Below are 27,993 nucleotides of genomic sequence, written 5' to 3'. Positions count from 1 at the left end.
TTTAGAAACACAGAATCAGCTCTTGGTCCTGGAGACAAGGGCAAACTCACGGGTTTCTGCTGAGTGTCTGTGTGTGGGGTGGGGTGGGAGGGGCAGTCCCTACTCTCTGCTCTTATTTACTATGATCTCCAAAATGAGAGGAAAACCAAGAAGTCCTCAGTGAATCTTCAGAGTGCACCTTTGACTTTTAAAACTCTAGTGAAAACTGTACACTGTCATTTATTTAGATGATGCTGACAACAATGAAAAACACATGGAATTCAGCCCACATGCCACTCTGAAGCTTGTAAATCAGTGCGCAGTGACAGGGGAAAGGACATGGTAAGTTATGACAAAAACAAAAGAGAACATGTGTCCAGTGCTTATTGCTTTAGGGACTACATATAATACAAACCTTTTAGAGTTAACTGCAAGTCTGGCCATGCCTACAAATGTGAGAGGCAGGGGGAATACTGCAAGCTCAAAGCCAGCAACATGAAAAGCAGGTTTCAAGACAGCTAGGGCTACAAAATGAGACCATGTTTCAAAACCAAAAAGAGTAAATTGCAGAAAAATAATGTAACAGTCATTAGCCAATAAAATAGAACACACAGTGTGAGTTTAGTTAAAACATGATTCTTGCTACGTCTCCCAGGCTGGCCCTGAACTTGTAATTCTCCTGCCTTAGCCTGAGGGCTGGGATTCTTCTCAGACACTACATGAAGAGCTGGGGTAGAGGGCTCCTGTGAATGTGGGGTAACTGGCATCTCGGCCTGTCTACAGGCTTGCGACCATTAGTTAGCTCCCTTCTCTTGATAAAGATGCAGAGGCCTTTCTTCCCGTCACCAGGACATGGTAAGAAGGCTGCAGAGAAAACCATCTAACAGGGAACAATGCCAGACGTCAGCCATTAAGCCTGTGGAGCCTGTGGAACATGCTCACCTGAGCCACTTCATCACACAAGGGGCTACTGAAGAAGGACAGGATGATGTGGAACACCCCTCTCCTGGAGCACAGCTCATAGCACTGCTTGTCTCTAATCCCCTGTCGCAGAATTTCCAACACCCATTCTTGTTCTGTTTTTTGCTAGGCCAGACAAACAAGAAAACACTGTTAAATAAGTTACAGCTTTTTTTATTGGACAATCAAACACCATTGACTTCAGGTGATGGCTCAAAGCTCCAGCCTCATATCATCTTATCAGCCCAGAAATCAAATCCTGAGTCAAGATAAACACTAAATCCTGTTTAAGTAGGTGGGACTTTTACAGAAGAATATGTAGTGTTTAGTCAGGGGATTCAGCAAGGACAGACAAGAGGGATGCTGTATGTCTCTGGACTCAGACAGTCTTTTTAAAGCAAAGTCTAAGAAAGAAGTGCCAGGACACGGGTGTGTCTGGATATCTGGGGCAGCACAAAGTATTACCAAGGAAGCAGAGGGCTGAGCATTCCTGCTCAGGAGTCTCTGGAGACCATTACCTGGAAGTCAGAGCTGTAGAAGAACTGGTAGAAGCCTGGCAGTTTGTCCATGTTCAAGTTCTCATGTGACAGCAGGAACTTGCTGATCTTCCAGTACATGTGCTCCTCTGAGAATACAGGCACATGGTCACTGAAAGCCTCATGGGACAGCCTGGCAGTGTATGAACTAGGGGGTGGGGTCACTCAGCAAACTGGACATAAATCCTCACCCAGCAGAGGTTCTGCATCCTTCTCCTGATCACTTGTCCCTGAGAAGCAGGATCTGATTGGATACCTGAGACCACTCCTGAATGAGGGATTTCCCACATGGTTTAGATACCACTCCCGGACTGGGCCACAGAGACAAGAACACAGGGCCCACACTGACTGCTTCCAGCCTCTCCTAGAGCACTTTCTCTTAACAGGCATTTTAAAGTCGGCAAAGTGAGAATTATTTTGCTTCTTCTACAAGTTTCCAAGGCAAGAAAACCTGCCATAAAATGAAATGAACAGATGAAGAGCAGCCCGCCTTTTAGAGCAACTTGACTACAGCTAACTGACAGGCTCGAGACATGCTAGCTCCCCTGGGGACCTCGGCTGCTGGGAAGATAGGGGAATCAGTTGGAGCTGTTCTGTCAGCTGAGACTATGACTTTGCTAGATTCACAGAGCCTTAGGGTCTCCAACAGTACCAGTCTTCTACCATGTTTTTCTGGTTAACCCCAAACAAGGCCGTCTGGTGAATCAAGCCCTGTTCTAACCCACATAGTAACTTGTATGCTTTAAAGAAGAGTATTTGGAACCACACACAGCACAGCTCCTGCGAGGCATGGATCAGTGAGCCAGTGTCAGACAAGCAGCTGCAAACTCAATCGGGTGCACACAATGCCAGGCAGCCCGCAGGGCTCCGGAGTGCATGAGTCCTCACGGCAGCCCTAGAGGCAGGGCTACTGTACAGTCACGCTTGTGGAACTGACTACCACATCATTTGTCTGTTCTCTCTCAACCAGAATAATCCGTCAGGGTACCTGGTTTCAAGATCTGCACTGCCGCCTTGGCGATGAAGAGAGCCACAGTAAAAGGGAGCCTCAGGTTTGGAGCTTTGATCCCATTTCGGACAACATCCAGCAGGTACAGAACCTGAGCAGAAGGGAAGAGAAGCATTTTCAGAAAGGGTCCGTTTTGTCCTGGCTTTGCAGGGAGTACCTGCTCCTTTCACCCTGGGGACAAACAGGAAGCCGCAGCAGGAAGGACACTGTGTGCCTACCTGTCAGAAATGCTTTTTGCCTTTTTTTTTTTTTTAAGGAGCAGGCCAGCACCATGGGCTGAGAAAGTCTTAACACCATGCCCCCAAAGTTCTGCCCCTCCCCGCACCATGAGGGACTTGGGCAGTGTGGATGACAGCTTTCTTCACCACTGAGTTTAGACCAAAGACACTCTCAAAAGAAGGAAGCCATTCTGTCCAGCCACAAGAAAACGGTGTTCAGGGGAAGCCTTCCCCCCTCTCCTCTGGGCCTTGGGTTGGAGGGCAGCCTCCCAGTATGAAGGGCTGGGCCTCAGCAGTGCCCTTCACTTGTAAGTCCCCACATTCTGTAGTAAACTCTCCTGCCCAGGGTGAGAGCCGCTTCCCCAAGCCACACCCTCTTCTCCACAGGTCTCCAATGCCTACTCACTTGAGACTGCTCCCGGAAGCGGGCTCCCTCCAGGTGTGAGTAGTAGGCCGCTAGGACATAGTACGCCGCAGCTCTCATCTGGGGGTCATAGCTGCTGAGGGCTGCCACAGTTAGACCCAGAGCATTTGAGTCCAAAAATTTTCGACAATCCACCACAAACTCTACAGAAAGCAAATCGCAGCATTAAGCACACGGCCCTAGTTTCATGACTCTTGTACAACCTATAGGACTCACTTCCTTTCCATCTTGCCAATGCCAGCTGCACCGGCTGGACACAGGAAACAAGTGTCTCCTTGGCTCTGAGAATGGACAAGAGAATCTTCTCTTCTGTGCAAACATTACCTTCTAAGAGACTGGTCAGTTCTAACCACAAATGTCCCCAAAGCTGTGAGGGTAACAACCAAGGTCCACCAGGAAATCTCAGAACATAAGCAGAATGGGGCACAGCAAGGGACCTGGCTTCCAGGTTCTACCTTCTTCAGCCCTGTGCCTCCCATGTTCAAGTACCAGAAGGAACAGAAAGTTGAGAAACTGAGCCAGAGCAAACCAGTGTGGCCTGGGCCCACCCCATTTACAAAGGAATTCCACAACTCCACTCTGCAGCCTTCCCTCCTTTATTCTTTAAACACACAACAAGCCTCCACTGTAGAGAGGTTTGACAAGCCTCAACAAAAGCAACTTTTGAAAACGCCTGCTGAGGCTGGGGACCAGACATAGCTAAGTAGCAGAAACCTTGCCGACTACACACAAGGCCAGAGTGACCCCCAGCACCGACATGGCTAGGGAAAGCCTTCTGGGTGACACCCATTTGCTATCCGTGAGGCTTCAAGGTCCTGCCAACTGCCATGAGAAAGTGCAAGACAGTTGGCTCCTGTGGTGGTGTGAATACGCTTGGCATGGGAAGTGGCGCTATTAGGAGGTGGCACTGTTGGAGTAGGTGTGGCCTTGCTGGAGGAAGTGTGTCACTGTGTAGGTGAGCTCTGAGGCCTCCTGTGCTCAAGCTCCACCCAGTATGGAAGAGCGTCAGCTCCTGGATGCCTTTGGATGGAGATAGAGAACTCTGGGCTCCTAGAGCACCAAGTCTAACTGCATCCTCCCATGCTCCCTGCCTTGATGGTAACAGACTAAACCTCTGAAACTGCAAACCAGCCCTAAATAAATGCTTGCCTTTGTATGAGTTGCCATGGTCACAGCAATGAAACCCTAACCAAGGCAGCTCACATATACAACATCAATCCCAGATAGCTCAAGGGCTTGACTCTCACCAACAAAACCTATACCTTGTCAGCTTCACTTCAGTGGGAGCTCAAGGTTTTTCCCAAGAGTAATTCTGTCCAAGAACCTCACAAGAGAGCTATGTTTCTCTTGTTGAATAGATGAGTGACCTGGTGATGACTCCCCATAAAAAGATGGTTTTTAGATTGGATGACCCGTGACCCAATCAGGAACTGATGACGCAAACCGAAAGGAGTTCCCTATGAGCATCTTGGGATACACTGTCAATGTAATGCGTTAAAACTGAGGCAAAGACAGTGCATACTAAGACAAAGACGAGAGGATGAAGACCCCAGCAGCTTCCAGTGGTGGTAGCTGGGATGCTAGACATGAAAGCGCAAGGGTTGGGACTAAGATCAGACTAGGATAGGTCAGTGACTCAGAAGACTGTAAGAGAAACTACTTGAACCCAAATACAGAGGGGAAAATATTATGGAAAAGCCATGGTGACTTGTGAGCAGCAGGGGAACTTGCAGGAAGCCAGGGAGTGACTAAGGCCTAAAAAGAACCTGCAGAAACAAGAGCCACGCTTCTCTCAAGCTGAGCCAGGCTGTACTGTACATAGCCTAGGAGCTCCAGCTACAGGGACAGAAACAAAAGAAACTATGAAAAACTGAGGTACAAATAACCATCATGAGGTTTATAGGTAATAAAAAGTTTAACAACAGTACAGAAGCCAAGTGTGCTGGATGCCCGTGTGTCAGCCGACAGGAGCTAAGGTCATCTGAGAGGAAGGAGGAGGAAACTTCAATTAAGAAAATGTCTTCATAAGATCAGGCTGTAGGCAAGCCTGTATGTAGTGTATTTTCATAATTAGTGATCAAATTGGGAAGGCCCAGTCCATGGTAAGTGGTCCTGGGATCTATAAGAAGGCAGGTTGAGCAAGCCAGGGGAAGCATGCCAGTAAGCAGCATCCCTCCGTGGCCTCTGCATCAGCTCTTGCCCTGTTGAAGTTCCCGTTGATTCCTTTAATGATGAGCTGTGACATGGAAGAGTAAGCCAAATCCTTTTTCCCCACACTGCTTTTGGTCGTGGAGTTTCATCGCAGCAATAGATACCCTAAGACACCAAGAAAGAGGGAACATTCTACACTATGGTTACCCTCTTACACAAGGCATGAAGCAAAACCATTTGGCTGAAATGTTAACTGTGATAAACAGTATGACATGAGCCCTAAAGCAACCACAGCCACCTCTTAGCAAAGATAGGATGAATCACAACTATGATTTCGTTTAGTATACACAGTGTACACTCCAGCTAAAACCAGCGCTCAAGTGAAGGGCACAGCATTTATCACAACCCGCTGATGTTAAAGCCCAGACTGGAAGCAACTACTGGAAAAAGATCAGTCAGGTGATTATTCCAGTAACTTATGGACTCGACTACCCAATTTCTAACAACCAATGAACTCTGATGCAGAAAGAAAACTAATACAACTTTTTAAAAACATCAAACTGCACATAAAACTAATACTGCTTTGGAGAACAAATGTGTTTAAGAGATAGCAACCTTACAAATATTCATAAATGGAATATATTTGAGAGAGAGAGTCTAAACATTTAATTTATACTCAATGAGAAGGCTAGAACTCTGATGGCTTAGAGTATCTTAGTAACTACTGACATTCTAAGACAAATGAATTTTCCACATGACCATGAGGAAAAACCAACTTTCTATTTTGTGACTTTCTCTGTTCCTCTATGGTTTTGGTGTTGTACTTATAAAAAAGGGTTGCCCTTGGGTGCTGAAAATATTACTGGTTATTTAAAAGTGGCTACACAGGCTGTTCTAAGAACCACTTGAACAGTAATTTGACCTTCTAAAACCAGCTCTAAAATCCCGAGATGACTTAGCAGGACAATAACCACGGGTAAAACCAAAGCACCCAGGTTTAGTGCAGACAGACGGACTGTGGTTCTGCTCCAGGAGCACCAGCGAGTGTTCCTCAGCCTCCTTTTATACAGCATCTCAGTCAGGAACTGGAGAAGGCTCTACAGAGAGCTGTGTTCACGGCTGGTACACAGCTCCTACACCTGGCAGGGGCACTCAGATCAGGCTGTGCCAGCTGCCTTGGCAGGTATGAGTCAGGAGCTGCAGACGACAGCCCCATTCTGTCTAACACAAGATCTGCTGTGGAAAAAACATCTGTCACTGCCATTGGAAACAGCCTTGGTTGGCCCTGTTTCTTGGCCAAGGACTCAAAGAGGGGAGGTAGCAAGGTTATGAAAACAGGTTCCTGTCCCCACAATGGGCTGAAAGTGGAACAGTAATACAGAAGCATCTGGGGCCTGACTTAGGACAGAGTCGGCAACACTTGGTTCAGTGGAACTGCAAACAGACTGCTGGTGCCTTTGGTTACACCCATGTACATATATACACGCATGAAATAAAAAGGAACCCACAGAAGTCTACTGTGTGCCTTAAACTATTTCTTCTATCACCTGAATTCCAAAATTTAAATGTTATTATCCAACACTAAAAAATAATTAAATTCTCAATTCTGGGGGAAAAAATCTTGTTCTTCCATTAAGTACAGATAAAGACCTTGAAAATAACAATAAATAAACCTATGGGAGGCAAGATGACTTAGTGGATAACTTAGAGATGCTTGTTGCAAAGCCTGTCAACTTGAATCTGAAGCCTGGGAGTCACAATAAAGCATAAAACCAACTTCTTAAAGTGGTTCTTGGACCCTTACATGTGTGCTGTGGTGTGTGTGCTAAATGTCCTAAGCACAGTAATAATTACTAATTAAAAAACTAACAAACAAACCATAGGTCTCTAACGACTGAAAGGGAGAGAAAGCAGATCAGCTCAGGTGCACTGTGCCACTGTGTCCCGGATTTAGTACAAAGAACCCAGCCATGTATTCAAAATAGACAGACAGACTGACTGACACAAACCCTAAAAGGATAGTTCCTCCTGATTCAGGACCTACCTGGGAGCCATGACAATGATTAAGAGCAGTCTGACCATGGAAGGCAGCACACTCACCTGGCCTGGTCAGTTCCCCGAAGAGGTGGAGAAGAAAGCAGGGGTCATAGAGGCCGCCGAGGTCCACCCTCACAGTCTTGTCCTTCAACACCAGTGGTTCCGCTGAGTCCTGGAACAGTGCAAGCCAACAACATGTGGTCAACCTGCTGGATGCCGACCATCCGAATGCTGACCCACGGGCAGAGTCCATAAAGCATAAGCACTGCTATGAAAAGTAGAGATCACACATGATAATGTGGTCTTTGAGAGCTGCTTCAAGCTTGTGGGGGTAATAAAACCGTGTGACCAGACACTGGGGTCCTGTGTGTACCCCTGTAAAAGTTGACATGGTAAGGAGGGAGAAAAGCAGCACCACACCTCAGTGGGCAGCAGCTTCCGGCACAGCGGGAAGTGCAGGATGGTCTGCATCATCCGGTCTGGATCCAGCAGGCGGAGGATGTCCCCAACGCTTGGCTGCTGCCAAAGCGACTTGCCCAGGCTCCGGCATGTCTTGTGATGTTCCACAGCTGCTGGACCCCACAGCAGAACCCTAGAGCCAGACAAGAGAGCAGACTGGTTGCAGGACTCACCAGAAACAGAACTGAGAACAACCCCAACATGCGCATCAGTCAGGACTGTACAGAGCCTATGCCACGTGCTGCTCTGGGTAAGCGTGCATACTCTATCGCTTAATACCCAACACAGCTTCTGAAATCGGCAGTGATGGTGCTGCTGAGGGGACAGGGACAGCTGGTGATGACAACGTAAGCCAGCATCCACACACTGCTCCTGAGGTACGTGGCCAGATTCTTAGCCTACATGCTTGCATTAATTTACCTCATCTGTGCAATGATCCCATAGCGTACATGGCCACGTCCTGTGCCTGGGGAGAAGGGCACCGGAAAGACTGGGAAGCTGCATGGTCACTCACTTGCTGGTTGCTGTAGCAGAACTGTGCTCTGCGTGACGGTACATGGCTCCAAGGCAGGCTAAAGCAACTACAGGATCCTGACCTTAGAGCAACCCTGCCTGGAGAGCCCACCCTGTGCAACCCCATAATCCCCTACACTCCCAGAGGCCCATGAGATATGGCAAGTGCTATGCCGTGAGTCTGGCTCCTGCTGACATTTACACAGAGGCTTGCTCTTGACTCCCAGGTGTGCCATTCCACACATATGCCTACATGCATAAACATAAGGAAGTATAAACACTAATAAAACTTTCAAACAACAGCAACAAAAGGAATGAAGTCTTGAAGTTGAAGCTCGAATCTGCTCTGTGGCGAGGGCTGCATCGGTGGCCTGGGGTGCCCAGTGCTCTGTCCTCAGATCTACCTGTCAACCCAACACTCACCTGAAACTGATGAGGCTGAGGTTGTTCTGCTCATATGCTCGAAGGAGAAGTAAAATCTTCTGGTCTAGAGGACAAATAAAGGACACTTTCAGGACCTTCAGTGTACCTCAAATACACAAGAGGGTACACCCTAGTAGCCCTGCCCACACAGTCTGGCCATCTGGTTCTCCTCACCCAAGACACTGAGGGTGGCACTGTAGGTCCCAAGTAGCACAGCAAAGTGGCTGCTCTCACAGACAGAAGGGCACATCCTCACCAATGTGGACATCAGGTCCAGCAGGGTTTCTGCAAGAAACAACAGGGACATAAGCACCGTGGAGACCCAGTTTCAGGACAGCAGAGTTGGGTGCCTGCAGCAAGCCCTCAAAGTTGCAACTGTCCTTTCTGAGTTAGGCTGGGCTTTGGGCCTCCATCCAGCCCTCTCCCCAGGATCACAGGCACCCTTCGAATAAACCCATCTTCACAATCACCATCTTTCTAGGACTCACAGGGCTTAAGCTGAGGCTCTACTGCCCCCACCAATTTTAAGAAACCCAAGATTCTCCTCAATTATTCCACCACAATCACCAGCATGTGCTCTCCTGCCTGCACAGAATGCGGAGCCCATTTCTAATTGTCTGTACCAATACTCTGCACCTAACAGTTTTCTGTCTTCAACTTAGCAGTTTATGACAGACCAACTCTGCGCTGATGTGTAAGGTCCGGGGTGATGGCTTTATCTCTAAACAGTGTTACTCTGAGTGGGCGGGAACTGTCTTCTGGCATTCAAAGCAGACTACACTGCACTCAGGACTCATAAGCACAAAGTGCATGCCAACTGAGGTGAAGACAGTTGGAGACAGTGCAAACTTGGCTGGAAAGACTTTTTTAAAAAAAGATTATTTATTTTATGTATGTGAGTACACTGTAGCTGTCTTCAGACACACCAGAAGAGGGCATCAGATCCCATTACAGATGGTTGTGAGCCACCATGTGGTTGCTGGGAATTAAACTCGGGACCTCTGGAAGAGCAGTCAGTGCTCTTAACCACTGAGCCATCTCTCCAGTTCCCAGAAACTTCCATAGCAATGAGTTCTCTCCATAAGTTCAAGCCCTAGCTGCTTAGGTTCAATCTTCCCTATAAAATTAATAGTTAATCCACTCCTCCCAGACAAGTGTCCACTTCTGTTTTCCATCCCTCTCAATGTCCCCAATTCCCAGACTTAACACCAGCTCCTCACAGGGCCACATGAGCCCCAACACAACCTCCACAGACCAAAGCCTTCAAAACAGGTGTCAACTTCTGGGTCACTTTTAAGACACAGGAATATGTCTGGTCCCTGGATTTAGTAGACGCAGATATTTAATAGACACTTGTATTACACTGTGAAAACAGATGGGGAGGCACACTGTTGTATGGCTGTGTGGATGAAGCAGCCACCACTGAGCAGGGCTGGCAGAGTGCATGGTCACCTTTTACTTGACTGTCTGGAGTTTCCTTTTCGTCAGATGTCAACATGGTTGGCAGAAACAGAGAATGCTGGGTGAGCATCATGTGGACCACTGAAAGCTGGACAAGTTTTGTGTGTCCAGAGCTTTCTGGACTATACAGGAGCTTTGTGGCACTAAGCAGAGTCTTCAAAAAGGTGAGATCCTGGTACCGAAATCTGAGAGACAAGTCAAAGGTAAAGAGTGTCATGAAGGAAGGTTCATTTTTAAAGAAACAAGCAAAAGTACAAACTTGCGAGGATCGCGGGCTGCGTATTACTCGTCACCTGGGTCTGTCAGTGACACTCTTTGTACCTGTTTAATCACAGTTCTATCTGCACACCACAACAGGGATCACTAATATACACCATGAGGACATTTGTCATGATACAGACCTCACATAATAGACTGGCACAGACTGAGACAGGTACATTTCTAGGAGCCACGACCTCATGGGGAGCACCAGCAGATACAGGACTGCTGACCAGCCATCTTTATGTGGCACAGTCATCTCTGTGACAGACATCAAAAGGACTTTCTGTCTAGCTAACCCAGCAGGCAGCAGCACTGAGTTCGAGGGTATTACTCTGCAGTGGACCCTCCCAGGTCAGCCTTGGTCCTTTAGCCATTTGAACTGCACCAAACTATGTCTTAAATCCCTTCCAACCCACTAAAAGACCCATTATAAAAAATCCTTATAGCCCTATGTGAGCATTAGCATGTCCCTACATGAAGGAGGAGGAGGAAGAAGGGGAGGAAGAAGAGGAAGAGAAGGAGGAAGAGAAAGAGAAGAACTAGTAGTAGTTCATTATCTTGTGTAACATTTGTGTGAGTGATGTCACATGAACTCTTACACATTCCCTGCTGGGAGCACAAAGTCAACTTTGCTCATCTAGTGACACTCAAAGTGTGTGGGTACTAACAGTCAGCAGGTCCCCACCGGCATGGACATAAAGTGGATGCCAATATGCTCCCACAGACATGTGGGAGCCACTGCAGGGGCCATAACAGAGGAGATGGCTTAGGGAACAGCCTAGAAGTTCACCAGCAGGGAGCTGCTAAATAAACCACCACACTGTCTAAAGACGGAATTCTAGTCAGTGGTAAAACTGACGACTTTCCGATCTCTATATCTTAAATTAGAAAAGACAAAGAATGATATGAATGTTCCAAATGCCAAACACATGCAGCGATACTATACCACACCGTGAGACACTCTGCCACACAACAGTGCTATAAAATACTTGCCCGGCATTTGTAAGGTCATAGGTTCAACCCCCGTGCCACAAGAACAAATAAATAAAATCACAAGATAAGCAGAGCCTTGGAGACAAATGTGAAGTGGGCAGATGAAAATGTATTAGGAACAACACAGACAATGTGACACCCATTGTGCTTGAGTACAATTATAATCTCGACATTTTACTTTCTTACATTTCAGGTTTGCTTACAATGTATGTTTATGTGTGGGTGTGCACATGTCACAGCATGCATATAAAGGCCAGAAGACCACGTATCCCCTGGGCCAGAATCAAACTCAGATGGTCAGATTTGGCAGCAAGCACTTTTTATATACTGAGCCGTCTTGCCAGCCTGTTTTGTTTTCTTGAGATAAAGTCTCACGCAGCCCAGGCTGGCCTTGAACCTGCTATATAGCTGGGGATGATGACTTGAACTTCCTCCCAGTGCTGCATGACAGACAAGCAATAGCATGTCACTTCCATGTTCACGTTTTTAAGATGTTTCCTTCTCACAGACAAGGCTGACAGCTGCTCTGTGACTGCTACTCTACGACAAGACTGCACGGTCAGAACGCCCACAGCTCTATAAGCGGCACCAAGAAAATGAAATCAGCTTACTTGAGTCCTGTCTTCACAAACTGCTGCCAGTCTCCAGGGTCAACCTCCTTAACTGCATGCTAGAAAAAAAGCAAGCAAAAATGCACATGAAACATGTCAGTGAGCTGCAAACACGGAGGGCTCCAGCATGCAGTCTTTGGGGGAAGCTGACCTACCTCCAGTTCCTCTTAGAGCTTTCTGAATCAGGGTTACAAAGAACCCCGCTGTCCCTCCTACTAAGTCTGTCTGTCCACAGCAGCTGCCCCTGTCACCTACTACCACTCCCTCTGAGACGAGAGGGCAGAGACAGGACAGTGATCTTACAACAAGGACTAACACACACAGAGTCTGGAGTTACAGCAAACATAAACAAGTATCCAAACCAGACAGGGCTTTAGACAGGGTCTCGCGCAGCCCCCCCCCCCCTGAACTCACTATGCAGCTGCCTTGAACGTCAACCCATCCTGCCCTCCTTCCTGAGTGATGACCACAGGTGTGGGCCACCAGGCTGTGTATGCTGAGCAAGCTCTACCCACTGAGCCACAACCCTTTGTTTTGTTTTAAAAGAGTAGCGAAGGTAGCTTACTAACACGCCCATATACATCAAACGTGCAAAGGACATTTCCCTAGTGGTCTTGTTATATTTCCATGCCTACCTTTTCAGGCAACACTGTTGGATTTGCAGTTAGCCCTTTACTGAGCAACCAGTGGATAGTACTTAGGGGACACTCCAACCCAACCCAGGAAACAGTGTACAAAGGGAAGATGTTTGTGGAACATGAGGCTCAATGCTGGTGCTGAGGCACCAGTGAAGTACAGTTCACATCTGTCGCCTCCACCAGGCCAGCCATGCATGAGACCTCAGTTCGAAAGGGTGTGGAGGAAATCCCAGAGCACTGGACCCCTCCATGAGGGACTTCTCTGACTCATCCCATTCTTAAAGACTGTTCCTGCTACCCCAGCAAGTGCCTTTTCAGCAACTGACCTGGACAAAACTATGACAGGTAGCCCTAACCTAGACCAGATCTAGATAATCTAGAGGTCAGACCCCAGGCACCTCTGTGAGGGAGTTTCTACTTTGGGTTAACTGAAGTGTGAAGACCCACCCTAACTGGCAGCATGGGCCCCAGAGCGCACAGATGAAAAAAGCACACGTCGCCTGTCCACGTCCTTACACAGATGCAGCAACCTGCTCCCGGCACTCTGCCGTCTACACGCACCACAGCTACAGGCTGCGAGCCCAACAGTGCCTGCTACTGTCACCCATGGTGTCACGAAAATGAGAAGCCTTCACTACTCCAGGTACCATGCAGGACTTATCACAGCACTCTTTTTAACAGCGAAGATCATGGAAAGCCACCCACAGGTCTCAACAGTGTGTGCTAAGCACATTTTACTAAGAGGTTAGCGCCACTGCCAACACCAAAATGTGTCCACAGACAGTGGTGTGGGAAAAAGCCTGACATATGCATGCTATCATGTTAAAAAGCAAACAAAACCAATGCCTGAAAATCCAGGCTACACATGACTTGCACACAGTTCCATTAACACTTAAATTTGGTTTTATCGCAAATACATACATGCAGAGATATATAACCTCTCTAGGATATCCTTCACCTAACATGGTGGAATGGCCTCTCAATGTTTTCTCATTTCTGTACAGCGGTTCTCCTGGTTGTGGTGGTGGGGCTGTGGATGGAGCGAAGGGGCCTGCAAGCACTAAGCCAGCACTCCACCATTCAGTTCCCTCCCAGCTCTGCACTACGGTTTCTGTAGCAGGTATATTTGTTAGCTTTATAATCACAAAACACAGGAAGTTCAAATTTTCATGGCATTGGGGATGGTAGACATCATATATGGAATACTACTAAGAAACAAAAGCCTAGTTACTCACTCCCATGTCTGCAAAGTATTATTTAACCCAGAGAAGCTATACTGAATAATACACATTGAAGTTACTCCATGTTTGGGTTCCTGTTACTTTAAATTCACAAACCTGTGACATAACAAAGTAAGTCTAGAAGTACAGGCTGTAAAGTTCTACACACACACACACACACACACACACACACACACACACACACACACACACACACGATATATATGATATACAGCACTTTGTGATTTGTAATGAACTCAGGAATAAAAACATCAAGCAGCTAGATTAAGGTAACCACTCAAGCAAACACCTGTCCTGACCGAAACTCTACACATCCAACATACCTCTGAAGCCCTGGGGCTTTGCTCAGGGCTTCACAATGAACCAATGTACGGACCCGCCTGGAAACTATATGCCACACCTCTGGAGCTAACAGGAGCTTTTGGGATACTATTTCCATAAAAAGACAAAAAAACAGAAAACACCACCACTATCAACAACAACAACCAGTTTAAAGGGCAGGGGTACTTGAATGGAAGGGAATAAACATGGAAATGTTTCTACGTCTTATAACAACTACCAAGCTGCAGACTAAATGGCTCACTGAAGCCAACGCATAAAAAACTAGGGATGAGAAGCCCAGAGGCCATCTTACGCAAACTGTTCAGCCCACATTTTTAAAACTCCCTAAGGTCAGACAGTTTTGGAAAAGGCATCATGTATTGATGAGTGAGGGTAAGAGTGACAGATTGCTTCTTTTTTTTTTTTTAAACTAGAAACAAAGTAACCCAGAAGACAGGGCAGCAGTACCCACAAAATAGTTAAGGAAAAACTAAACTGTCAGCTTTGAATTTCAAACCCAGTAAAACTTTTCCCAACTCATCCCATGAGGCCTGCCTTACCCAACACAGAAGCATCCATCAGAGTAAAACCAAATTAAACACAACTATTCCTTATGCACAATGGAGCAACAACTCCTAACAAAACTTATTAGCAAATCAAATCCAACAATAGAGCAAGACTAAAACACTATGATCAATATATGTCAATAATATATCATGTAGGTTATCCCAAAAATACAAAAAAACTAATAGAATTCAACCTATTAAGAGACTAATCAAGAAACAGACTATAACATGTCAGTAGATGAAAAAAATCTGATAAGATCCAACATCCACTCCCAAAAGATGGCATACAAATTCAGTATCCTCCTACCCCAACTCTGCCCCTAGACACGGCTCCTCTCACTTCTTAGGAAGCCATATTCACACCACACAGCTAGAAATGCACCTTTCAAGTTTGGCTTGTCTGGCTTGCTGTCCCCTTAGCATGCAGCCAAGATCTCTAGGGAGAGACACTTACCAACAACTCGCTTAATCGGAGCAGCATTGTCTTCTCTTGCTCCTGGGTATTTTCATCTTCCCGCTCCCTGCCACTGAAGGACACAGCCAGCCACTGTATACAGGACCGCAGGAGGGTCTTCCTCCAGGAGCCCAGCTCCTCTGCTGACTCTGCCAGGGCTGCTGACACAGAGTCAGCCACGATCCAGCTGCAGCAGGAGACCAGGGTGGCAGATCACAACACTGCTAAGGGCTGTATGGTGGCACAGAGACTTCCACTGGCCGGTCTTACTGAGCATCACACTGTCAGTCTCTCCACTCAGTTGTAACTAGGCCCCCCCCCCCCCACCTCAGCACTAGTGACATACAGAGCCTGGTGCTTTCTTTGAAAACTGTTAGTGAAACACTTAGTGGCACTCTGTCCTCTCCACCCTCTGAAGACCAGAAGCCACATCACCTCACCCCAGTTAGACCCTGCAAAACAACTTCTGGGGAAGCCACTCTAGTAGAGCACTGCTCCCAGGGCATCAGCCACAGCCATCTATGTGCAGAGATGCACTTCTCCAGCCATGATGGCTGCTCTAGTCAGAACTGCTGCGGTATCTACTAATACAAGGTGACAGATGCTTTTCCTTAACTTTCACTATATACGCCAAAGAGACAAGTGACACTAAAAAGGGAAACACCATCCAATGGCCGTGGCTCTCCTACCTCTTGTGATTACTCAGAGTCCGAAGCAGGCTGGGTAAGTGGTCCATGAGAACATGCAGATCTTTGGTTCTTGCAAATGGAATGAGCTGGGCCAGGGCCTCCAGATGCGGTGCATGTTTGGAAGGCCCAGCAATATGAAGGAACCTGTCTCGCACTTGTCTCCACAGCGCCCTCAAGACAGGAGTGACAGCAGAGGATACTAGGCAGACACAAAGAACGCAGAGTACTTAGAACAAGACGATGTGTGTGGAAGCCTTCCTTTAGGAAGCACCTGTCACCATGGACACAAATACAAAGCAACAGGGAAACTGCTTTTATGTTCACTATAAATGACTGAGTTGGAGGTGGTTGGTGCCAGACTTGAGGCTCAGCAGGGGGAGGGAGCTGAATTCATGCTGCCCAGAATCAGTATGAACTCACCGACAACTTTCCTTAGGAATGGGAATTTCAGCTCAATCAGAAATAGCCAGACCACCCCAATGGCTGCCCACCCCATCCCACTTTTAAAATTAGGAATGGATAGGCAGGCACCTGGGGCTGCACCTTACTTCAGGTCAAGAGACAGGATGTTGAGATGTCTCAAGTTTCTCAGTGAGGATGAGGACTGTACTGTGCCCACACACAAGTAACAGGGTTTAAGATGGCAAACTATTTTCTTTTCTAGGTGGAAACTCCTAAGTTGCCCAAAGTCAGTTCTTCCCATACCTTCTGTTGGCCGAGTGAAGCTTCCTTGTGCCCTGTGCTGGAGGTAGACATGGATGAGGGGGAAGAAGTCATCCAGGTGCTCCTGCAGAATGGGCCCCACACCAGGCTGCCCACACCACAGCTCAAATTTCAGTAGGTGGGTGCTGCTGTACTCAAGGAGTAGGCTGGCAATGCCCAGGACTGCCTTTGTCCGTCGGACCAGGCAGTACTCGAGAAGGTCAGCTGGGACCACAGGGACCAGCACAGGGTCCTTCTGAAGAGCCTGAAGGAATACAGTGTCCAGCTCATGCTCAGCCAGAGTGGGGAGCAGAGCCCCCAGGCCTCGCACATACTCGGCGCACCAGAGTAGCTCACTGCTCTGAAGCCGGTTCTGGTGGCCGCTCGCCAGCAGTTGTACCAGGGTCTTTCCAAGACTGCTAAGTTGTCTCTCTTTCCCGGGAAACCGTGTGCCTTGCTGAGTCAGCAAGTGGGCCTCTGGCAGGCCCAGTAGGGCCAGGGTGACTTCTCGGATCTGGGCACCTTCCATGTATGGGTGCAGTTCTCTCAGGGCCTGCAGCTGAAGCAGGGTCTTTGGTGTCGTGGCTGAGTTCACTGTTCGAGAGCCGAGCTCTCTCAAGACACTTTGGGTTATGGCTTCCGAGTACTTTGCCAGAAGGCCCAAGTGCCCCAGTTTATGGAGAATTGGGGAACTTGCCACCAGTAGCTGAAGGACCCCTGCACTGAAGTGGGCTGCTAGGAGCTTCACAAGAATAGGGCTGAGCGTGTGTGGGGGTAAGGCTTTCTGCTCCAGGGCTAGAAACCAAGTCTCCAGTGTGGGATGTTTAAGGATGGCCACCAGCAGCTCCTCTACCGTCTGCAAAACAAAGTCAAGGGCATAGTTCATGCGTCACACAGAGCCAGGGGGAGGCCACAGCTACCCAAAAGTATTCTGTGTTCTCGGTGAAGCTGCAAGAAACACTTTGCAAACCCACTCTATCCTTAGCCCCAACTTTTAATGACACTCGCAGGCAAGTTTGCCATCTCCTGACTTGGGTTGTCAGGACACTACAGTCCTCTGGGGTGTGCTGCACCTTTCATCTATTCCCTGTACAACGGTGACAACAAACATAGTTTGTTCCCACCTAGTCACCAGCACGTCATTACCCAGCAGAGCAGAGATAACACAGCAACACTGCCTTTTCCTGTCATTCAGCAGAGGGGATGGCCATGTAGAAACATGTAAAAGCAGTCACCTGCTGCCTGCTCATGCCTCTCTGGTGGCTTGGCTCTACTGAACAGCTCTGGTAGAGGGCCATGGGTATAGCCTAACAAATGGGGCAGACTGTTCAGAGTTAGACAACGTCCTTGGGGAAGCAGGGCAGAGACTAAAGCACATTATGAACTGAGGTCAACCCTGTCTCTACTTTCAGATGCCCCCCAAAATGAGTTTGGCCTGGGTGAGTTCTACACAGTTCCTAGGCAGGCTAGAGAATGACGCAGTCCAGGTATATCTCTCATAGCCTTACCAAACATGATTCCTGGAAGATGGTCTACTAATTTCCAGGGACAAAAGTTTCTTTACCATGTTCATTTTTGAGGGAAGTAAAGGGACCTATTCCCTTTCCAATGAGGCTTTGCCAAACAGAAACCAGAGACACATCTCCCAGAAAGTCAATGTGGAAGTCAGGGGAAGTAGGACTGTAAAACGAGAACATACTTCTCTCCACTGGGCGTTCCCTGACAAGCTGCAGGAGAACTAGTCATCTGGCCAGTGAGACAGGAGACTGCAGACAAGACAATGCTGCTGCATAAGTGTGCCCAGTCAGCAGGACAAGTTACCTGCACCTCACTCTGTGGGCACAGGTACAAACAAGGCTGACATGAGGACTGACTGGAAAGAAAGAACCCAGATTAAGCTGCTCTCTCGCCCTGGACAGGGGTTATAGATGGCTTGCAACATCTCAGGTGTAGTTTTCTACACTTCTCTATTTTCCTACAGTGAACATGTAACTCAGAAACAGCCAGTATCTGCAACCTTGTGGGAAATGTTAACAGGCTGCATGGGGTGAGGGGAGTACCTTGTCATTAGCCACCTCAAGTGAAGCTACAGACTCCATGTCCAAAAAGAGGTCAGACTCGGCACGGGCAGCCTCCAACTTCTGCTTATTCTGGGCGTCCAGCTCCTCGGAGTGGGTGACCAGGTGCTTGAGGAGATCCAGGAGGAACTGAAGGAAAGTTGGGCCCACACTTTTGCCCAGCTGTAAGAAACACATGACCCTCAGACAAGGAAGGGCTGGTCAGTCAGAGAGCAGTGACTGCCGGCCCCTGTGGACTCACAGCAGAAAACTAGAGGGAAGACCAACACGGTAAGACTCAGGCAGTTTCCAAGTTTCTTTTCATGGGAGATTGGCTTCCTCCAGAACTATAGGCCATCTGACCACCACTCTTCCCCAGGCTAGCCCAAGCTGTAGACAAGAGAGCACTTGGCTATGTACTCGCTATTTATAGAAGCATGAGTTAAAGGAAACTCAATCTTCCTAAACCTCAGTGAAATACAACTGTTACTTTGGCTAAAGTAAGGCAAAAGACAGCTCACTGGGTAAAGGCACTAGTCACCAAGCATGATAACCTGTGTTCAGGCCCCAGGATCTACACTGTGAGAGAAAATCAACTCCTACATGCCAGCCTCAGGCCTCCACACGTATGCATGTACACATAAATCAACAGTAACTAAGGAAGTAAATAAATGTATTAAGGTTGTTTTTGGGGGGGAAAAGGGAGGTGTTGATTTTCTGAGACAGGGTTTCTCTGTGTAGCCTTGGCTGTCCTGGAACTCACAGAGATCAGCCTGCCTCTGCCTCCTGAGTGCTGGGATTAAATGTAATGTGCCACCACTACCCAGCTTTTGTTTCTGTTTTTTTTTTTTTTTTTTTTTTTAAATAAGGGGAATGGGTCAACATCCAAACCTAAGGTAAGGAAGTGTAAAAGCACATCCGCAAAGGTTCAACAGTGAGCTACTAGAATTACAAACCGGGAACGACAAGACTTGGCCACGCTGCTATGAGCAGGCGAGCACAGGCAGGGCCTTGTCCTGAGCACATACACTAGCAGGCAGAAGGGCACCACTGTCTCCGCACGGCTGCTCGAGGAGGCAAGAGTCAGGTTCTAGAACTGGGGTCTGCCTTGTGGCATTATCAGGATTCCTGTCCCTCCCTGTGGTGCAGACTCAGAAAAGCACATGCTCTGCACGTGGCGGGAGGAGAAGGGAAGGCACTGACCTGGCTGAAGTTATCCACAGTGCTCTTGAGGTACAGCAGTACCTGCTTGGCTGAGCGCAGTATGTGCTGCAGAGCGAGGCGTGGGACGAAGGCTAGAAGCTGTTTCTGGACATTCTTATCCCCAAGTGTCCGGCTTTCATATGCTGTTTGCAGCAAGGTGGAGAAGCAGGAAGATGAGGGCGATGAGCTACTGGATACCTGTACTGGCTGAGGGATCAAAAAGGATAGAACGGAAACAAATTACCTCAGAAGCAAAGGCTGCACTCACTGTTGGCAAGTGTGGTAATGTGTAATGAAGGGCATTTCACACTAAGCATGCAGGGCAGTGTGGCACTGTATTCAAGGGAACTCCATCCCAGCACTGACAGGATGCACAGACCAGCACTCAGTACGAACAGACCTTTCAGTGAGGAGTGCCTGCCTCAGGCATGGGATCTGATCACTGCACTGCCAGGATGAATTGCTGCAAACTAGAAAAGCATCCCACCCAAAGCAAAGGCCTACTGCAAGCTACGTGCCCACCCCAGAATATCTTGTCCAAAGGCTTGGGGCGGGGGTAGGTAAAGGAAAAGAAGAATCCAGAACAGTCCTGCTCCAAACAGAAGTTATTCACTTATAACCAAGCTGCCAGCCAAATCTACACGTGACCCAGAACACATGACTTCCTTCAGCCAATGAGCTTAGGCACTGGGTCCAGAAGCTCAGTGGCTCTCCAAGCATGGTCTGAGGACAAGTATTACTTAAGGCAGAGGGACAAAGGCTGAGTCTCAGGATCTCACTCCACACCTGCTAGGTAGGTCACGACATGATCAGAGCCTGGCAGCCAGGTTTAAATAAATACCACGAAGATTGAATCCAGCTGTGACCCACTTAACAGAGGGTGGACATCAACACCAGCACACAGGTGGAGTGGCACTGAACCAACCATCTGCTGACAGTTGGTGACCATGGCCTCTTTGCAGAGGAAGGTGGCAATTATTGTTTTGGACATAAACTATGGAAACAGAATGACCAAATCCTGTCCCATCCCCGACTGTGGGTGGAAGCTGTCTGCACTTGTATATAGTGATCAGTCTTGACCTATCTCTCAGAAGCAGTGGATCAAGCAGTTTAAAATACACAGGACACACCTTCAACATGGCTACCATCACAAGAAAAAGTCCTTCTCTATCTGCATTTTAAAGCAGAGCTGAAATGGAATGGATCCACACAAATCCACAGCAAGATTTACTCTGCGCCTGTGTTTGGACACACAGCATCTGAGCAAGAATCCCATTACACAGATCCACCCCCATCACCCCATTTCCTTTCCCAGTATGGAGCCCATGGGGTGTATTGAGGGGCAGGCATCATAGCTGAGAGCACTAAGGTCTGCAGAAGATAGGAGACAAACACTCCGGTTCACTTGGGAAGGGAAGAGAGGAAGAGGCCAGGCTGAAGCAGTGAGGAGCAATTTCTGCCATGAGGGAGCCACTCCATTCCCATGGGCTGAGCAGTGACAACAAGGCTGGCATTCCTCTGTTAAGCAGAGGACAGAGGAGGGTTATGCAGGCTCTGCAAACTGTACAGCATCTGCACCCTCCAGCCACACGGCCGCTGCGTATCCAGCTACGAGTGAAGCGACACTTCAGGGGAGCCGTGAGTGCAGCTCACCAAGGCCTCCTGGGCTTGCTCAGGGATCCAGAGACTGTAGTAGCTGTGAAACTGGGCGAGCTGCTGGCCGCAGAGCACGCTAACAGGCTCAATCTTGTCATAAGACTGGAGCAGCAGACACAGAGCCAGGGGGTCCCTCTGGGTATGGAGGAGATCGGTCAACACTGCAGTCATGTAAGCCATGATGCTTTCCCCTGCAAAGGAATCGGGGCAGGCAGGGTTAGGGATCAGTGAGGTTGCTTCTGAGATACTGACATGCTGCCCTTCCATAGTCACATCAGACCCAGGGGTACCAGCTCCATGGAGGGTCAGATGCCCATGTGGAAAGGCTCTATCTCAATGCATAGAGCACATGGTCTGAAATCAGGTCCTCAAGACTGCAAGGGGAGACCCAGGTGCACACACAGCTAGACCAAAGCTACCAAAGACTTGCAAGTGGCTTTCCTATCCCTTCCTCTAACGAGACACACAGGCCTCTCCGAGTCCCTCTCCAGGCACAGGCCTCCCTGCCTGATCAGATCCTCTAGGATAACCAGGACTGCCTTGCCCAGTGACCCTAGAGCCCATGCCTGCAGATGGCATAGCTAGCTATGAGACAAGAAGAGCCCAAATCCCTGGGCCACTTCCCAGAAGACAACCACCAGAAAAGCCACCTGGCCTGTACTGGCCTATGACAAGGTCAGTGCCATGGTTGTGGTAAATGTGGGCTCTCCAGACTGCTATGATCTGTGAGTGCTCTCAGGCCTAAGATACTTGGGAAACCCAACATAGCCAAGACTCATTGCTACCCTGACAGCAGGATTGAGTGCTGGTGAGAAAACCTCAGCTATAGCTGATTCCACGGAGCCATGCGAGCACATTCTTCCAGAGCCATCCTTCAAGAACTACTTTGCCAACAGCCTGGTCAGCCTTCACATCCACCCGTGCTCTGAGCTGAGCTACAGATTGTGTCCCCTTCTGAGGAATCTTACCAGGGGCTCTTAGCACTTCCAGCCCCAGTCTCCACAGACACCTGACTATGCACAGGTACCTGCTTCACATTCTGTCCCAAGGAGCAGCTTGTTCCTAGCTTCCAGAGCTGCAGGGACCAGAGCACTGAAGGGGAAGGTGAGCAGAATCATGTCTTCATTCAACAAGAATCCAATATCCTCGTCCAGGCCCTCACTGCCTTCCACCAGGACGTCCACCATGTCCAGCACATCTGAGACAGAAGAGGGGAGGCTAGCTTAAGGAGGAGCCATCAGAGGTCACACTTGAAACAGCCCAAGACAGGGAGAGGCGAGAGAATGTTTACAAAAAGAGAAAAACAATTTTCAAACTTCTCTTGGGGAAAAACGCTTCCCAGAGTTTGGGCCTGAGCAGATGAAGACGAGGCCTATGGTTTTTATGGTATTCGACAAAGTGCAGGCTACTCTGCTAAGATGGTAACTAAGGCCCAGAAGCATTACCCCATGTTCAGACAAACAAGCCGATACCCGAGAGGGTTACAGCACAGACCAGCAATCGGACACCTAGGTTCAGACCTTTCTTTCCTCTCCTCCCTCTTCTCCTCCCATCCCCATTTTCTTTCTTTTCAAAGAAGGGGAGGCCTTCCTTGGATATCAACCTGCCTTGGCATATCAGCTGCAATAGGACTAGGTGCATCTTCTCCTACTGAGTCTACACACAAGGCAGTCTAGTTAGGAGAAAGGGATCCAAAGGCAGGCAGCAGATGGACCCTGCTCCAGCTGTTAGGAGTCCCAGATGAAGACCAAGTGCACATCTGTTACATATGTGTAGGAGGTCTAGGTCCACCCCATACATGCTCTCTGGTTTATGGGTCAATCTCAGTGACTAATATGGGCCAATATTAACTGACTCTAGGTTTTCTTGTGTAGGCCTTGACCCCTTGGCTCCTTCAATCCTTCCTCCTACTCTTCCACAGGATTCCCTGAGCCCTGCCCAATGTTTGGCTGTGGGTCTCTGTATTTGTTTCCATCAACTGCTGGGTGAAAAGGTTCAAATCTTGAAGTTGCAAGTACCTGTGATAGCCAAAGTGACTTGGTCTCTGTTCCCAGTGCTCTTAGCTCTCTATTAAGGAATTAAAACAATTCCTTCCTCACCTTAGAGCTGTTGATGAGGTTTCTGAGATCTATGAGGAGTGTAACAGTGCCAACAACATACAATAGACAACACACACAGACATGCAGCAGCTGAGTTCTTAAATGGCCCTGTTTCTAAGTGAGATGGCTTCATCCCCAGAGAGCCCTCATCTTTCACACAAGGAAATGGGCTGTCTGTACGTGGAACAAAGGCTTAGCACAAATCTTGTTCTGTCTAACGCTTGCCTGAGAGTCAGAGCACAGGCAGGTGCTGGGCAGGAAACCTACCATCAATATGGGAGATGGGGATACTGACATCATCTGCATCTTGCTTGCCCACAGCGCCCTGCAGGGTGCTGGCTTCTTGGACAAACTCAGAAGCTTTGTCTGTGTATAAGTAAGGATTCGCCACCAGTGTCAATAAAATCTGAACATAAAAGAGGCAGGTGAAAACAGTCAAATAGCAACAAGAGGAAAAGAGCCCAAAACGCCCTTGGTCTAAATCAAAGGAAGTAAGAAAATATTAAGCACCTTTAATAATAATAATAATAATAATAATAATAATAATAATAATAATAATAATTTACTGAAAAGATTTAAAAAGCTTTTTTGTTATACAATTTTGAAAGTATCTCTTCTATTCTACTGCTTTGTAACTTAGTTTTTGAATACATTTATTCCTTCATGAAAACAAGCTTCCCAAATGAAATCAAGAAGCACGCAGTAGAGTGTCGCTATTTCAGAGGCTAACATGAAGTGGGCTCAGCGTCAGCAGGACGAGGAAGTGAGAGCCCTTCAGGTGTAAAGGCATCAGGAAGGCCCCAGTGTGGCCCAGTCAGCTGCCCCAGCACTGTCCCCGGGAGCTCGGCACTCACACGCTCCAGGAACTGAATTACGGTTTCCTTGTGCTTCTCTGCAGTGCTGTCCAGCCGCTCCAGCCAGAGCTCCAGCTCTCTCCACGTGTGCTCGAACACGCCCGTGTCCCGGAGAATCTGTTGGCAGTGGAGCCACACAGGTCAGAACAGAACCTACTTTCTGTGCAGCTACACGAGTTTCAAACCAACATGCCAGAGGACAGGTGCGCCGGCCATTCTCCCGGGACAGAAGCCCAATGCTGACGACAGAGCCGAGATCACGCCATGCCCCACTGGGGACAACACAGTTCCTTTCTCACTACTATGCACTTCCTTTCCTTCCTTAGTTCTTAGTAAGGAGAATGACCCAGGCGGTTCTTAGGCTGGTTTTTGATCTGGATTTCCACAAAGACCAGATAAGCACGGGTGACTCAACCTTCAGCCTGAGGGAACTCCAAGCCTAGGTATGAAGTACACCATTCCTAGCCTGGAATAAGACAGGTCTGTTTGCCAAATAAATGACCACCCCCCCTCAACGGTCCAATGATGTAGGAGGCTCAGAGGCTAAGTGCTCTTACGGCACAGAGCCCTGCAACAGTGTGCATCAAACTCCACACAACTGTAGTGTGCAGCTATTCGTCACGAGGTCAGCAAGGAAATGGTTGCAGCAGCAGGGACTAAAGCCACTCAGGTAAGAAGCTCAAAATGCAGCCCATCAGCAAACCCCACAAGGTCTCATCCTGGCACTGACTGCCATTAGTGTTTATGAGACAGGGTGTGGAAATGTGGCCTCAGAACTGCCGAGTCTGGACTACAGCTGTGCATTACTGTGCTACATGCCTGGCTGCTCAAGTGACCTGAGAGGAGTGGCTGCCACATTCAAGAGAGAAGACAAGAGGACCAAGTCCTCACTCCGGCACCTGACTCTGGGGACAACTGAGATGGGGGTGATAAACAAGGTCAAAAAGTGAGGCCCTGGGAAGTGTGAGAAGGAGGGACAAGCCACAGCTCTGACACTGTTTCCATGGGAACAGAGTATGTAGAGTGCTTGTCCTGACTGTCACCTTTCTGGTCCCCACATATACACACAGACACAAAACAAACAAAACATTATAAAAAATTAAATTTACTATACTCCAAATTAAAAGATTCACAAAATCCTACTGTACTCCTAACACAGTCTAAGTCACCACCATAAGGAAAGCCATGCAGCTCCCTGTCAGTCGAGAAGCTGCTACACAATACTGACCTTTATGATCAGAAGCTTAGTGGGTGACTTGAGTTGCAAATGGCTACTATTCACAAACATCTTCATCAACAGGTAAAAAACCGAGCGTTCTCCTCCAATGATTTCAGCCTCAGGACCTTCCTAGAGTTTGGACATTATCGCAAACTGTCAATATGTATGATAACAAGGGCCAGTACTTGTTGAGCAAACATGACTGACCGCAAGCTCAGCACCCTTGCAGGTTCACCATGTTACCTCATTTTAACTACCGATCAGAGAAACAGTACTGGATGCTGCACATAGGAAACCTTACAAGTGAGGGCCTTCATCCAGCAGCACATGGTAACAAGCCACAGAGCAACTCGGAACTATTTCTAGGGGCCACAGCTCAAGGTCTTCCTGTACGTGGCTCACATAATCCTCCCCTCGGCCTAGGAAGTGGCCTAGCTGTTACCCTATCAGACTCGCAGAAGATCCGGTGCAGATACGCACACAAGTGGGCAGTGAAGAGCAACCTAGTGTCCACCTCAGCTGACGGGCTGCATGCCATCAGCACGCCATGTGAACACACCAGCCTCTCAGTGGACACATAATAGGGCCTTTAGAACAGCTTCCAGACCTTGAACACATGCCTTACATCAGTGGTTCTCACCCTTCCTGATGCTGTAGCCCTTTAACAGAGTTCCTCATATTGTGCTGACCTCAATCACAAAATGATTTAGTTGCTACTTCACAACTGCAACTTTGCTACTGCTATGAGTTGTAATGAAATATCTGTGACTTCTGATGGTCTTGGTTGACCCTTGTGGTCATCTGACCCACTGAGAAACCTGTCTTAAGAGAGGTGCACAAAGCTTGAGTCCCAGCCCACACTCTGTAAGGTCTGTGTGTGTCATGTCCCTCGGTGGGATAACCTGGTCCAGTACACAATGCTAGTAAAGAAGACGCACTTTAGAAGCACGGAACGGGTAGAGCAGAGTGTCAGTTAACGGCATGTGTGCAGTACCGCCCACCCCTCACCCCCAGGACTCTCTGTGTGGCCGTAGCTGTGCTGGAACTCCATCTGTAGACCAGGCTGACCTCAAACTCAGAGATCCACCTGCCTCTGCTTCCCTGGTGCTGGGATTAAAGGTGTGCACCACCACCTCCAGGCTGTCAATCAATGTCTTAGAGTTTCCATTTCTTTCCCATTAAGTGGCCTCTTCTAGGCAAATGTTCATGGACAAAGACTGTGTGGAAAACATGACTTATAGTGTGTCACATCTTATGACACTCGGGATCCAAAAGTACTCAGTGTCATGCCATAAATTGCCGAAGGAAGAACTACAAAACACTGTGTGTCATTTGCTGCCCCTTCTATTTGACAACTACTCTCTGCCTCCATTGCTTCTGTCACTCTTTAAAGACTCTCCTGAACACGCTTGGACAAGTAATCCATCAGCAGGAACTTCCTAGTGCACTGTTTCAAAGCGCTGACTTGATACGCAGATACGACAGTGAGGTTACTGGCTAGAGACTGGTAGTTTGGGAGGACCTGTTCACCCTTTCACTTTTCCTTGTAAAGGTTTGCCTTGGTCCTGGGAAACAGTACAGGTTTCTCTTCTTCCACCCCACTTCTCCTAGAGATAGCAGGTGTCCTAGTTTTCATGTCTTTCTAGTAATGATCTGCACACATACATGTATGAATAGTTGTGAGTGTGCACTCGCATGTGCACATATCCAGGTTTGTATGCCCTCCTTTTGAATGATAACTATTATGTTTTCTTTTACCGTCTTAATGATACATTTGCATTGATTTACATGTGAATCCTCATATTCCTTTGGCTTGCTGTCTGTTAACTCCACAACATATTACGATCTGGATCACTGTTTTTCAGGTGAGGCCCAGGTTTCTTGTATTTAAAAAAAGAAAAGTGTGAAGGAGATGTAGCTCAGTGGCTCAGTGGTAGAGTGCTTAACTGGCACCGCAGGCACAGGTGTTAGGTTCTATCCCTAGCACCGGTGTGAAAAAGAACAATTTTTCTAACTTTCCAAGTACAGCATCAAGATCTACTGGCCCAACCCAGCTGGAATGAAAGTCTATCGACATACAGCATGTCACTTCAGGATGGAAACAGCTGAAGGCTGAGAGGAGGACTCAGGACAGCACTGCCTGGGCCCGCCACAGAGCTATAGCACTGCAGAAGTGTCCTGACCTCTCTTTAACCCCAGAAGCCTGCCCAACATGTATGGGTGGAGTGGCCAGAGCAGCCTTTGTGCAGCCTGCCATCT

General features: G+C 48.1%; 1 protein-coding gene across 2 annotated transcripts in view; it reads right to left on the bottom strand.

The window, feature by feature from the left end:
* URB1 (URB1 ribosome biogenesis homolog) overlaps positions 1-27,993 on the bottom strand; it is a 55,774-nt gene that overhangs the window by 6,430 nt on the left and 21,351 nt on the right. For both annotated transcript variants that reach the window (XM_080918705.1, XM_080918706.1), the window contains exons 15-34: positions 25,744-25,863; positions 24,516-24,632; positions 23,929-24,067; positions 22,590-22,760; positions 21,560-21,753; positions 19,907-20,113; positions 18,707-18,886; positions 16,650-17,502; positions 15,945-16,143; positions 15,256-15,442; positions 12,036-12,094; positions 10,162-10,355; positions 8,884-8,994; positions 8,710-8,773; positions 7,735-7,906; positions 7,378-7,486; positions 3,109-3,269; positions 2,464-2,575; positions 1,458-1,564; positions 922-1,065 (exon numbers count right to left, since the gene is read on the bottom strand). In XM_080918705.1, the coding sequence (XP_080774831.1) occupies positions 922-1,065; positions 1,458-1,564; positions 2,464-2,575; positions 3,109-3,269; positions 7,378-7,486; positions 7,735-7,906; positions 8,710-8,773; positions 8,884-8,994; positions 10,162-10,355; positions 12,036-12,094; positions 15,256-15,442; positions 15,945-16,143; positions 16,650-17,502; positions 18,707-18,886; positions 19,907-20,113; positions 21,560-21,753; positions 22,590-22,760; positions 23,929-24,067; positions 24,516-24,632; positions 25,744-25,863 (3,600 nt within the window). The remainder of the gene's footprint in view (positions 1-921; positions 1,066-1,457; positions 1,565-2,463; positions 2,576-3,108; positions 3,270-7,377; positions 7,487-7,734; positions 7,907-8,709; positions 8,774-8,883; positions 8,995-10,161; positions 10,356-12,035; positions 12,095-15,255; positions 15,443-15,944; positions 16,144-16,649; positions 17,503-18,706; positions 18,887-19,906; positions 20,114-21,559; positions 21,754-22,589; positions 22,761-23,928; positions 24,068-24,515; positions 24,633-25,743; positions 25,864-27,993) is intronic.

The sequence above is a fragment of the Micromys minutus genome (genome assembly GCF_963924665.1).
Source record: "Micromys minutus genome assembly, chromosome: 7".
Lineage (NCBI taxonomy): Eukaryota > Metazoa > Chordata > Mammalia > Rodentia > Muridae > Micromys > Micromys minutus.
This window is presented reverse-complemented; position numbering and strand designations above follow the sequence as displayed.